The 14,240-nt window shown below is 47.1% G+C and overlaps 1 protein-coding gene across 1 annotated transcript in view; it reads right to left on the bottom strand.

The window, feature by feature from the left end:
* LOC144275940 (ectonucleoside triphosphate diphosphohydrolase 8-like) overlaps nt 1-14,240 on the bottom strand; it is an 87,652-nt gene that overhangs the window by 28,392 nt on the left and 45,020 nt on the right. Inside the window, exons 2-3 of the mRNA XM_077835606.1 lie at nt 3,831-3,965; nt 1,052-1,169 (exon numbers count right to left, since the gene is read on the bottom strand). Of these exons, the coding sequence (XP_077691732.1) occupies nt 1,052-1,169; nt 3,831-3,953 (241 nt within the window). The 5' untranslated portion in view covers nt 3,954-3,965. The remainder of the gene's footprint in view (nt 1-1,051; nt 1,170-3,830; nt 3,966-14,240) is intronic.

Raw genomic sequence — 14,240 nt, 5'->3', positions numbered from 1 at the left:
AAATATTTAATAAATTTCAATTGGCATTCTATTGTTTAACAATGCAATTAAAACTGAGATTAATTGCGATTAATTTTTTAAATCATGGTTAATTTTTTTGAGTTAATCTCTTGAGTTAACTGTAACTAATCGACAGCCCTAGTTACATTGTAACCTTCCAGCAAGAACATTTTAACTGCTCTGTGTGTGTGCGCCATGAACATAAGAGCTGGCAGGGCTCTTTCACCACAGATGTTGCAGTGAGTGCTGGCAGGTTCGGGGGGAGACTCTGGAGAGCCATATCTTCATTCCCAGTGAGGGGCAAGACTGGAAGCCAGGGATTCCTCCCTATCTCTTCCGTCATGGGTAGTGGCAATGTTCCTATCCCCTGCTCAGCCAGAGCAGAGAAGGAAAGGGAGGTGATTACCCTCTTGGAATGCAGAACTCAGTGATAATTCCTGCATTCCAAGGGGGTTGTCACAGTGTTCCTTGCCTGTGGTGGTGTGTCCCATCACTATAAGAGGAGTGAAAACCTGTGCAGATGCCATGAAACCACCCTGGGCTTCCACTCACAATAAATGAAGGGTCACTAGAGGTGGGTTCTGTTGTCTGTCCCATTATAAGTGAATCCAGACGAGGGGTGAGGGATAAGCGTTGTGGACTCATCTCTCCATGCAGTGTCACCTCTGTGGCTGAGCTGCCTGTGTAGATAGACACCTGTGGCTAGCTGTGGTGCACCCCGAAGTGCTGAGATTTTGGATGCTGCACTGAAAAGTCCCCCAAAGCCCAAGGTCAGGTTGGTTTGCTGTGCCCAGAGGCGGTGCATGGTGCCAGAGAGCAACTGGAAACAGGAATCTTGATTTCAGGCAACCTAGCTGCAGCAACTCTTGCTGTAACCACTGTGCTTCCCCAGTGTCAGTAGGGCACGATCGTCTTCTGAGGAAGAGACTTGTTCACCAAACTCTTACACTTCATCCAATATTTCCACCACCCAGGTGTCCTGCTGCATAAGAAATCTCAGGGGAGCCCTGAGCCCAGGGTGTTTCCCTCACAGCGGGGCAGGCATACTGACCTTGGACATTACAGGATAACATCTGGCTGACCACTCCAGTGTCATTCGTTTTGTCAGATGTCCACTGGTAGACGAACAGAGAAGTGTGGGATGAGCCCGCGTCGAACACCATCCCGTACTGGAAGGCATAACCAAGATCTCATGGGTCAGGTAAACTAGAGCAGAAACTGGACCCTTCCATCCTCCCTGCACTAATGTTTGCTCAGAGGCTGAATAGGTCAGTGAGAGTTAGAGGCATGTGCTTCTTCTCCTTAGCCGAATGGGCCCTCTGATGTCATAGAATAATAGAATATCAGGGTTGGAAGGGACCTCAGGAGGTCATCTAGTCCCACCCCCTGCTGAAAGCAGGACCAACCCCCACTAAATCATCCCCGCCAGGGCTTTGTCAAGCTGGGCCTTAAAAACCTTAAAACCTATGCTTTAGTTGAAGGTAAAGTAGAAACAGGCAGGTCCCTAGAGCATGCTGCCTCAGCTAATGTACACTGGCTAACACCACTGAAGTCAACCAGTTTCCAGCCCTGCCCCTGCAGTCCACAAGCTGATGCTAATTTACACCATCGGAGCAACTGCATTTTCTTTCTTGCGGTTTTATTGATCGTTTATTTTCTTTGTTGGTTTAATGTTTGTCAGTGTGGTTCAAAGATGCCATATTGACAGCCCTAGGCCTGAAGAGCTCACCCCCGCAGAATGCAGGCTACGACGGTGTAATCTCTCCCTCCCCCACCGCCTCCATGTGCTCAGCTCTGTACTTGTCTGGGGTTGAGGGAAGGTCAGTCACTGCAGTGCTCATTGAGAACACCCATATGTTCACTGAGACCAGAATCCAGAATTTCTTCTCAGCAATCCATCTTTCACTCTGTGACTGCACCAACCATTCCATCATGCAGCATTTTCAACATCACAAACTCAGATCTGTGCAATTTTATGTCTGTGGCATCTACAGAGGCTCTGATGTGTTACAGGACTTTGCTATAGGACAGAGGTTTCTCAGAAATTTTCAAAGCATGGGTCACAACTTACTAGAGACTCCCAGACAAAAACTATGCTAAGACAGAGTTAAGGTTGAGAGTTCATATGAGTAATTTAGGGTAAAATACATCACAAGGATTGTGTAAGTATTCCCAAATCCAAGAATTATAAACCTGGGAAGTTCTGAGTTAAGGTTACACTTAAAAGAAATCAAAATATGTTAAGCTATGAAACTGCACATTTAGGGTACCCACACAACCTTAACGCTGCCTTTATGTGACACCATGCCAGATCCATAGGAGTATGAGGCAAGCATTTTAGTATATGTGGTACCACAAGAGATTAACTGATTTGGAATTATGGATTTTCTTCTTCTTTCCCCCGCCCTCCTCGTGGTGAGCCACAACTGGCCCCTCTGGACTCCTATCTCAGGGACACCTCCTCCAATTCATAATCACACGGGCCACCTGATCTCCCATTTGCTATCTCAGGTACCACTTCCCCTCCCACTCATGGTTATATAACATCTCTATGGCAACGATGACAACTGTTTACATGAAAAAGTAACATTCGGAAAGTCTTTAGGCTGGGATTTCCAGAGAGATGTAAGGGACTTAGATGGCCAAATCTTGAAAGTCAACGGGGGCTGGGCACCTGAGCTCTCAGAAAGTCCCAGTTTAGATGTACGTTAAGCTGTATGTTTATGGGATGTGGCGGCCAGAAATAAGGAGACTTAGGCTGTGTCTACACTGCCACTTTCAGCGCTAAAACTTCAGTCGTTCAGCGGCATGAAAGAACCCCTGAGCGACAAAAGTTTCAGCCCTGAAAAGCACCAGTGTAGACAGTGCCCTGTCGCCGGGAGCCACTGCCCGTGTCACAGCTCTGCGTGGCCATGCTGTAACGTGGGCAGTGTAGTCACACCCTTGGAGCCATGTGAGCAGCCGCCTGCCGCCGCGCCGCCAGCAAGTCTCTGCAGACCACAGCTGGAGCATTGCTGTTGTAGGATCAAGTAGAAGGAGGGAGAAACTTGGGAGTGAACGAAAATGATCTCGCACAGAATGTCTACTTCTGATGTTGCCCCAAAGCGGTAGCAGAGTAGATATAGCCGCCTTCTTCTTTGGCTTTCCTATCCAGGCAGTCCTGCTGGGCTGAGGGTGAACAGACATCCTGATATTACGGGGACCATTCTGATACACTGGGGCTTTGTCTTATATATGCAACTATATCCCCCCTCCCCCCTTCCCTGCAAAAAGTCCCGATTTTTCATACTTGCTATCTGGTCTCCCTAGCTGGGCTTGCGTGGATTTAAACAGAGGGTTGAGCACCTAATGTTCCATCTCCATGTTAATTTCTGCACCTCCACCACGTGTGTCACAGTGTGAGAGTCCTTTCGAAAACGTGCTGGGATTGAGCGTTGGCACTGGGATGGGTCCTTAATTTGTAAAGGCACAAAATTATGTTCTCTTCTGCCCAGCTGGGCCAAACAGCGGTCTTTGATTGGAAGTTTGTACAGTGCCTAGCACAATGAAGCCCTGATGCTGACTGGGGCCTTTCGTTCCAATAGCAGTAACAATAACTCTGCAATTTCTTGTGTGATCTGTTGTATTTTTCAAACACATGTGAGTTCTGCCTGTATTTCAGTTTTTCTTCAGTATGCAGGGAGGTTGGGAAGTCTATACCTGCAAAGCTATCGCATGCACTCTTGCTTGTTGCTAAAAATATTAACTTATAAAATTTTTGGTAAACACTGAAACTTACAAGCACCCATACAATGCTACTGGCCTCTGTATTCTGTAGCTCAGGGACTCACCTTGTTGTTAGGTGGTAAGGAAACATTCTGGATCCTCACCAGGCTGAGAATGAAGACGATGGATGAAGACACAGCCAGCGCCACCAGAATGGCAGGGATGTAGCGTCTCAAATCGATGCTCATTTTAAAAGTCACCTGCACACACACACACATGCAGAAAAGTAGAAGGGCAGTTCAAAGGGTTGGTTGGAAGTAGCCACTGGGGATCATCGCTGTTTAACAGAAAGTGCGGGTTCCCTATCTGCAAAATGGGGATCATGATTCTGACCTGCTTTGTAAAGTGCTTTGAGATCAATTGATGCTGTAGAACGGCTGGGGATTATCATTATCCCTCACAGGCAATGTTCCCCTCTGGCCATTCATGGGTCAGCCTCTGTTTTTACATTTGAGGCTTATTTTTGCAACTGGATATTTTGGAGACATACAGATGAGCAGTCCATTCTGATCCCTGGCCCTGAGCCCCGGGCCCTGCCCTGCCCTGCTAATTTGGACTTTACCCTCAAATCAATGCAAAACGACCGTTGTAACCGGCACTAGCTGGCTGCTTCAGCAGAGGCTGAACTTCCCCTTCCATTGGGACCCCGGACTCCTTAGCCCGGGGAACTGGCCATTAGGGGTGGGCTGGTGTGGGTGCGTTTGTGCTGCCCCTGCCAAGGTGGTGCCTTGTGTAAGCATTAATGGAAGGGGCAGCGGCCAAAGTGGCTTGGCCCAGGCAGCCCCCCGAAGTAAAGGCAGCAAATGATCCCTCATAGAGGTTAACAGCTGGGAGCCGAAATACAGCTGTCACCGGGCTTGGTACCATGGAAAGAGCTGGCAAAGGTTTGCCAGCTTCCAGCTACCTTGTCTCAAATACAGCGCGGCCTGAAGAAAAATGCATCTAGGGCAACCCTCATACACAGTGAAGAGAAGGGTTGAACTCAGACCTTCCCCTGCCCCCACAACCAAGCCACTCAGCTGAAAGCCGAAGGGCAGGGATATTGTCTTGTGAGGGTCTCAGAGCATTTGCGGAGCGAGGCAGGGACAGAAGGTTTGAAATATTGTACAAGGAACTCCAGGTATGAAACAGATTGTGCTGACTAAATCCATCAGAACCCACATGACAGATAATGATAACGACTGTAGTAAGATGAGGCCCTGAAACATAAACCGTTGGTATCAGAGGCCTGGTATGAGGCCTGAGGCCTGAACCAAAGGAATGGTCAAGACTTTGTTAACATAAAGCAAAGTTAAGCTGTGACCCAGAGGCAGGCCCTGCTCACAAAAGTTAGCAAGAAGAAGGCTGCTAATTGGACGTATACACATATCTAAAGGGTATCAAGCACTAATAGAATAAACATGGACCAGGATGCCACCAGAACAGTCCAGGACAAACACATTCCACAGAAATAATGAGGAACAGGCTGAACCATCCTAAAAGACAGGGTCAAAAGGACAATATGATGGATAGACTTGTTTGTTTGAACCAACATGTACCAGGAGAGAGGCAGCACCCCAACATGCAGAGGGGCTGTACCTCGATGCGTCAGGAGTGATGTGTAACTTGTTTGTATCTGTGTATAAGAATGCAACCCTGAATGGATGTCTTTGTCTGGCCTAGGGGGCAGTGGAGAGTCCCGCCACTGACTCAGCTGGTCATTGTCAGGGGGTACATATTCGTAGTATGTCCTATAGAGTCTGCGGGGAACTATTACTATGCTTCTTTTGACAATAAACCTGGCTGGGTGCCTTCGTACCTTATCAGACTCTGTGGTCATTGGGTGTTCTCTTGGGGTCTGCTGTGTCAGAGATCTATGGAGCTGGGGCAGCACACAGAGGAAACACATTCACGCAGCCGACTGTTGTCAACATTGAACAGAGCAGAGCACCACAGTGGTGACGTCTGACAACAATGACAGTAGCTGGGTTTATTTTGAAGGGAAAGCCAAAGGGGAGGCCATCGGGACAAGAGAAAATTGTATGGAAATATATTGAAATTTTGCTAATATTCACCCACAGAGGATCTATGGGAACAAGGTGGTGATCCCAGTGGGAACTGTTATGGGAGGTCTCACGATGGCAGATATTTCATTTAGTTATTTATTACCCCGGTCAGTAGACACCTGTCACCATGGTAGCAAGGGATGCTTTCCATGGCGTGGAGTGTATCATTTCAGGCAGGCAGAGAATCAGTCTTCGCTCCCCTAGAGTCTCACAGACAGAGGACGGGGAGAGACTTGGACACCTGGCAGAGCCACCAGGATTCCACCTCTCACACTCAGCATGGGACATGGGTACACAGACGTCTGTCAGCTCTTTCTAAATTGGCCAAGTCCATGCTGAACGTGACCAGAGGCAAATGTCCAGTTGGACACACCCTTCCTGGGCAAACTATCTTGTGCAGCCACAGAGCTATGTGCTGCTTGCAGTGTGCTGCAGGTGAATCATTACCACCACTGTCTTATTATGCATCTGACGAAGTGGGTACTCACCCACGAAAGCTTATGCTCCAATACAGCTGTTAGTCTATAAGGTGCCACAGGACTCTTTGCTGTGTCTTATTATTGTCTCCCAATCACTATCCCTTTCCTTGACTCTGGAGGGGGGAGAGTTTGCCACCTCTGGGATGTGGAAATCCCATGTCTGGCTGTGCTGAGATCTGGTCTCAGGGGTCACTTGGAGGGATGCAGCGTCATGCTTCAGGTTTTCCACTCCAGAGGGTTTAGAGATGTGGAATCGTTCTGGACTTAAGGTAAATCCTTGCCATGGGGAGCGAGTGAGTGAGAACTTCGCCCACGGTCTCCCTTTGAAGGTGGGTTGTGATTATGCTATAGCACCTGGCCTTGGCCAAGAGAGCCTGGATCATGATCCTGGGTGGAGAAAAGCTTCCTGCAAGGACAGCACTCTTGTGTGCTAAGCACACTGACTCCTGCAGAATGACTTCATGGGGGTAAATAGCCTTTCCCCCATTTCCTCCAATAAACTCCCTCTGGGTCCTTGTAAAATGAGCTGTACATTCCAGAGGTTAAATTCTAACATCTCATTTGCATCCCAGGTGATAAGGACAGGTAATGATTACCTTTAATTTCCTAGTAAAGAGAGCCAGCAATGTGTTCCTATATCAAGCCTTTTATTGAGGTTACAGGTACAAACCATCCCGATGTGTAGAAAGAATAGTAAATATGGCAGGCAACCAGCTTGGCTTAACAGTGAAATCCTTGCTGATCTTAAACACAAAAAAGAAGCTTACAAGAAGTGGAAGGTTGGACAAATGACCAGGGAGGAGTATAAAAATATTCCTCGGGCATGCAGGAGTGAAAACAGGAAGCCCAAATCACACCTGGAGTTGCAGCTAGCAAGAGATGTTAAGAGTAACAAGAAGGGTTTCTTCAGGTATGTTAGCAACAAGAAGAAAGTCAAGGAAAGTGTGGGCCCCTTTCTGAATGAGGGAGGCAACCTAGTGACAGAGGATGTGGAAAAAGCTAATGTACTCAATGCTTTTTTTGCCTCTGTCTTCACGAACAAGGTCAGCTCCCAGACTACTGCACTGGGCAGCACAGCATGGGGAGGAGGTGACCAGCCCTCTAGGGAGAAAGAAGTGGTTTGGGACTATTTAGAAAAGCTGGACAAGCACAAGTCCATGGGACCGGATGCACTGCATCCGAGAGTGCTAAAGGAGTTGTCAGATGTGATTGCAGAGCCATTGGCCATTATCTTTGAAAACTCATGGCGATCGGGGGAAGTCCCGGATGACTGGAAAAAGGCTACTGTAGTGCCCATCTTTAAAAAAGGGAAGGAGGAGGATCCGGAGAACTACAGGCCAGTCAGCCTCACCTCTGTCCCTGGAAAAATCATGGAGCAGGTCCTCAAGGAATCAATTCTGAAGCACTTAGAGGAGAGCAAAGTGATCAGGAAGAGTCAGCATGGATTCACCAAGGGCAAGTCATGCCTGACTAATCTAATTGCCTTCTACGACGAGATAACTGGCTCTGTGGATGAGGGGAAAGTGGTGGACGTGTTGTTCCTTGACTTTAGCAAAGCTTTTGACACTGTCTCCCACAGTATTCTTGCCAGCAAGTTAAAGAAATATGGGCTGGATGAATGGACTATAAGGTGGATAGAAAGTTGGCTAGATTGTCGGGCTCAACAGGTAGTGATCAATGGCTTCATGTCTAGTTGGCAGCTGGTATCAAGTGGAGTGCCCCAAGGGTCAGTCCTGGGGCCGGTTTTGTTCAATATCTTCATAAATGATCTGGAGGATGGCGTGGATTGCACCCTCAGCAAGTTTGCAGATGACACTAAACTGGGAGGAGAAGTAGATACGCTGGAGGGTAGGGACAGGATACAGAGGGACTGTCATAAACATAAAGGGAAGGGTAAACCCCTTTAAAATCCCTCCTGGCCAGAGGAAAAATCCTTTCACCTGTAAAGGGTTAAGAAGCTAGAATAACCTCGCTGGCACCTGACCAAAATGACCAATGAGGAGACAAGATACTTTCAAAAGCTGGGAGGAGGGAGAAAAACAAAGGGTCTGTGTCTGTCTGTGTGATGCTTTTGCCGGGGACAGAACAGGAATGGAGTCTTAGAATTTAGTAAGTAATCTAGCTAGATATGCGTTACATTATGATTTCTTTAAATGGCTGAGAAATTAAGCTGTGCTGAATAGAATGGATATTCCTGTTTATGTGTCTTTTTGTAATTTAAGGTTTTGCCTAGAGGGTTTCTCTGTGTTTTGAATCTAATTACCCTGTAAGGTATTTACCATCCTGATTTTACAGAGGTGATTCTTTTTTACTTTTGACTTCTATTAAAATCCTTCTTTGCAGAAACTGAATGCTTTTTCATTGTTCTTAAGATCCAAGGGTTTAGGTCTGTGATCACCTATGCAAATTGGTGAGGATTTTTATCAAACCTTCCCCAAGAAGTGGGGTGCAAGGGTTGGGAGGATTTTGGGGGGGAAAGACGTTTCCAAACAATGCTTTCCTAATAAATAAACCCAGATAAGCATTTGGTGGTGGCAGTGGAAGTCCAAGGGAAAAGGGTAAAATAGTTTGTACCTTGGGGAAGTTTTAACCTAAGCTGGTAAAAGTAAGCTTAGAAGGTTTTCATGCAGGTCCCCACATCTGTACCCTAGAGTTCAGAGTGGGGAAGGAACCTTGACAGGGACCTAGACAAATTAGAGGATTGGGCCAAAAGAAATCTGATGAGGTTCAACAACGACAAGTTAGGACAGAAGAATCCCATGCACTGCTACAGACTAGGGACCGAATGGCTAGGCAGCAGTTCTGCAGAAAAGGACCGAGGGGTTACAGTGGACGAGAAGCTGGATATGAGTCAACAGTGTTCCCTTGCTGCCAAGAAGGCCAATGGCATTTTGGGATGTATAAGTAGGGGCATTGCCAGCCGATTGAGAGATGTGATCGTTCCCCTCTATTTGACATTGGTGAGGCCTCATCTGGAGTACTGTGTCCAGTTTTGGGCCCCATACTACAAGAAGGATGTAGAAAAATTGGAAAACGTCCAGCGGAGGGCAACAAAAATGATTAGGGGACTGGAACACTAGCTGGAACACAGCCTCTGAGAAGAGACTGAGGGAACTGGGATTGTTTAGTCTGCGGAAGAGAAGAATGAGGGGGGATTTGATAGCTGCTTTCAACTACCTGAAAGGGGGTTCCAAAGAGGATGGATCTAGACTGTTCTCAGTGGTAGCAGATGACAGAACAAGGAGTAATGGTCTCAAGTTGCAGTGGGGGAGGTTTTGGTTGGATATTAGGAAAAACTTTTTCCCTAGGAGGGTGGTGAAACACTGGAATGCGTTACCCAGGGAGGTGGTGGAATGTCCTTCCTTAGAAGTTTTTAAGGTCAGGCTTGACAAAGCCCTGGCTGGGATGATTTAGTTGGGGATTGGTCCTGCTTTGAGCAGGGGTTGGACTAGATGACCTTCTAAGGTCCCTTCTAACCCTGATATTGTATGATTCTATGATTGTATGATTGACCCTTCTGCTTATGTCATGTAACAGAAGGGGTTACCCAGAGTCTTTCTGCACTGGGGGGCTTGAGAGACCATCTCTGCATCGCTGTTCCCAAACATTCCAGGCTCAGCCCTTGCTGTGCCTGCCAACTCCCCTCTACACGTGTTGGCTTTATTCCACCATGGTGCTTGGGCTAACCCTAACCCCATCTCAAGACCAAGACCGTGGCCTTGTCTCCATGTTAGTGCACAGGCTGGGGGAGACAGTAGCAGCAGTCCCAGTGTGTAATATGCAGTTGGGAGCCTTGGAGCAGCTGGCCCCTGCATTGCCCTTCATCTGGTTGAGCTGGCCAGTTCACGTACAGTGCGTGCTGGACAACCATGGTCAGTACAAGGAAAAGTCTTGCTAGGAGACCGAGATGATGCTTTCAGAAGCCCCATAGCACCTCCCCTTAGAGGAACCAGATTACATGACTCGTCCCAAAGGTAGCACCCCAGCAGCACAGCATCCCCTCCCAGTGTGGGGGCATCGGGAAGAGTGCCACTGACTGAATCAGCCATGCACACCTTTTCCTAAAGGGGGCCCATGGAATTCTCCCACTCAAGTATTAAGACCTAACCCGGTTTGGCTGATGAGATCTGATAAGGTCACAGTCTGAGGTGGTATCTCCTTAAATGTGGGGCAAGAGGATCTTACTTTTCTAGCACTGAGGTGAAACACAGTAACAGGATGTATATCCAAGGCACCAAAGCAATGCAAAGCAGACTGAGTGCGGGTGATGTGTAGCTCTGCACCCAGAGGTTCCTTTGTCCCACTTCTGTTCCATGGCAGAAGTGCTGACTTTTTTCTGATTAGAGATGTTTCGTCTTTCAACTTCTTCCTGACTTGAACAAACCTTTGCAAAGTTCAGGCTGAGATTTGCAAAGCTATTGAAGGGCTCAGGATGCCCAGTTCTCAATAACACTAGTGGGAATGGAACTGGGCATTCAAATCCCCTGGATGGCTTTGAAACCCCCCTGTATTCTCCTGGGGCTGGGACAGTCCCCAGTGGAGTTCTGGGCAATGGGCAAACCAGTCTATAACATGTATTACTGGGACCTGGCCACACTGAGTGGGGCTCTGGAGAGGAAGGCTATTGGAAACAAAGTCCTTGAGCAGATGCACTCCATAGATATGGAGCTCAGTCAGCAGTGTTCAGCTTCCCAGCAGCGTCCTCAGACCTGGCCTAAAGGGTGAGGTGAAGTGACTTGCTGAGTGGAGCCTACCCCTTGGCGTTCCACCCCCCTTTTCTTAAACCAAGGTATGTTTCTGCATGTGAAAAAGACTCTCATAGACGAAAGCAGCAGAATCAGTTTTACCAGGCTCCTCTGGCTGCACTATCCCTGAGGAAACTCCTACCGATGGGTGACAAGTGCTCACCGGGGCGCAGGTGAAGCCATGGGATGGAGAGGTGTGTGTGAGAGGAACTTGCAGTCTGCTGTTCATCAGGCTCTTGGATCTCCCGTAGTAGTGCAGCAACCTGACGCTGGCAGCAGCTAATAGCTGATGGTTCAGAGGACAGTAAAGAGTCCTCACAATGTACCAGCCGGTTGTGCAGGGGAGATGAATTCCTTCCAAGACACCTACTGTGATTGGTTTGCTCCCTGGTGAAGTACATCACATTCTGCATCTCTACAGTACAGCCAGTGCCAGCCAGTTCCTTTTTAACATCCTGTTAGATAACCTGACACTGGGCCCATGTGGCAGGGAGTTTGCTTGGATGACCTCATCATGCACATGGAAGGGCAGTATACTCATTAGCTTCTTACAGTGACCCTCCTTCCCTACTATTCCAACTCTGAACCCTGCAGTTTATCCATTTCAAAGTGCACTGCAGTGTCTGATATACTAAAAATATACTCTATCTATCTATCTATCTATCTATCTATCTATCTATCTATCACATATATGCACATTACAAACTGGATACCTGAATGCAACGGAGAACATCTAATACAAAGTACTGCTGCATAAATGAGTTTCTGGAGATGCAGCTTACATTAGTTCCCCAAACTAAATGATATCAACAAGAGGACTTCTTGCTGGTATAGCTGCATCAGCAGAAGGGTGTTTGATGGCACAGATATATCAGATAGGGTGCGTGTGATATTTTTACAGTTCTTGCTGACATAGCTATACCAGTACAATTTCTAAGTATAGACCATCCTCAAGTAAATTTCTTGATAATTTTGCTAGGATTTGCTAGTTTTCCCAGGCAAAAACTTTGTTACTAAGGGTTGTAAATGTTTATGTATTGAGAAAATGATCTTATGAGGAAGTTGTAGATATAAGAAAAACAAGTGGTTTCAAAGCCAGGAAATTCTACATGAAAATGAAAAGAAAAGTGAAATAGTTGAATTATGCAGTGTGGAGGTAGCCGTGGGCCCAGGATATTGGAGAAACAAGGTGGATGAGGAACTATCTTTTATTACACTAACTTCTGTTGGTCTTTTTCCCAGAGTGAAGACGAGCTCTGTGCAAGCTCAAAAGCTTGTCTCTCACCAACAGATGTTGGTTCAATAAAAGATATTACCTCACCCACCTTCTTCTCTATAATATTTGGCAGTCTATTATGGACCCAACCTTAGCTCCCCAAGGCTCCTCACCAGCCCTCCATCTAATTCAGGGGGGACCCCATCACCCATAAATTGTACCTCTGCTCATTTGCCAAGATACAGCACCCAACTCACTCTTCTACAGGAACCACCCTCCCACACTATATTTGTTACATGTCTGACCATAGACCACTCTCCAATTCATCCTCCCTTGATAGCCAAGCTGCACCATAATTTCATCTCCTCCCCCATGATCACTTGTCTCATTTCTATTCCACCTTCACACTCTAATAAAGAGAATACAATGTTTTCACTTCTTATCATCTGCATGTATAGAATCATAGAATCGTAGGACTGGAAGTGACCTCAAGAGGTCATCTAACTCAATCCCCTGCCCTAAGAATTATCTAGACCATCCCAGACTGGTGATTGTCCAACCTGCTCTTAAAAATCTCCAATGATGGAGATTCCACAACCTCCCTGGGCAATTTATTCCAGTGCTTAACCACCCTGACAGTTAGGAAGTTTTTCCTGATGTCCAATCTAAACCTCCCTTGCTGCAGTTTATCATAGAATCATAGAATCATAGAATATCAGGGTTGGAAGGGACCTTAGAAGGTCATCTAGTCCAACCCCCTGCTCGAAGCAGGACCAATTCCCAGTTAAATCATCCCAGCCAGGGCTTTGTCAAGCCTGACCTTAAAAACCTCTAAGGAAGGAGATTCTACCACCTCCCTAGGTAACGCATTCCAGTGTTTCACCACCCTCTTAGTGAAAAAGTTTTTCCTAATATCCAATCTAAACCTCCCCCACTGCAACTTGAGACCATTACTCCTCGTTCTGTCATCTGCTACCATTGAGAACAGTCTAGATCCATCCTCTTTGGAACCCCCTTTCAGGTAGTTGAAAGCAGCTATCAAATCCCCCCTCATTCTTCTCTTCTGCAGGCTAAACAATCCCAGCTCCCTCAGCCTCTCCTCAGAAGTCATGTGTTCTAGACCCCTAATCATTTTTGTTGCCCTTCGCTGGACTCTCTCCAATTTATCCACATCCTTCTTGTAGTGTGGGGCCCAAAACTGGACACAGTACTCCAGATGAGGCCTCACCAATGTCGAATAGAGGGGGACGATCACGTCCCTCGATCTGCTCGCTATGCCCCTACGTATACATCCCAAAATGCCATTGGCCTTCTTGGCAACAAGGGCACACTGCTGACTCATATCCAGCTTCTCGTCCACTGTCACCCCTAGGTCCTTTTCCGCAGAACTGCTGCCTAGCCATTCGGTCCCTAGTCTGTAGCGGTGCATTGGATTCTTCCGTCCTAAGTGCAGGACCCTGCACTTATCCTTATTGAACCTCATCAGATTTCTTTTGGCCCAATCCTCCAATTTGTCTAGGTCCTTCTGTATCCTATCCCTCCCCTCCAGCGTATCTACCACTCCTCCCAGTTTAGTATCGTCCGCAAATTTGCTGAGAGTGCAATCCACACCATCCTCCAGATCATTTATGAAGATATTGAACAAAACCGGCCCCAGGACCGACCCCTGGGGCACTCCACTTGACACCGGCTGCCAACTAGACATGGAGCCATTGATCACTACCTGTTGAGCCCGACAATCTAGCCAGCTTTCTACCCACCCTATAGTGCATTCATCCAGCCCATACTTCCTTAAATTGCTGACAAGAATACTGTGGGAGACCGTGTCAAAAGCTTTGCTAAAGTCAAGAAACAATACATCCACTGCTTTCTCTTCATCCACAGAACCAGTAATCTCATCATAAAAGGCGATTAGATTAGTCAGGCATGACCTTCCCTTGGTGAATCCATGCTGGCTGTTCCTGATCACTTTCCTCTCATGCAAGTGCAT

Source organism: Eretmochelys imbricata, chromosome 16 (assembly GCF_965152235.1).
Source record: "Eretmochelys imbricata isolate rEreImb1 chromosome 16, rEreImb1.hap1, whole genome shotgun sequence".
In the NCBI taxonomy this organism is placed as follows: Eukaryota; Metazoa; Chordata; order Testudines; family Cheloniidae; genus Eretmochelys; species Eretmochelys imbricata.
The sequence above is the reverse complement of the archived record's forward strand: the minus strand, read 5'-3'. Positions and strand labels throughout refer to the sequence as shown.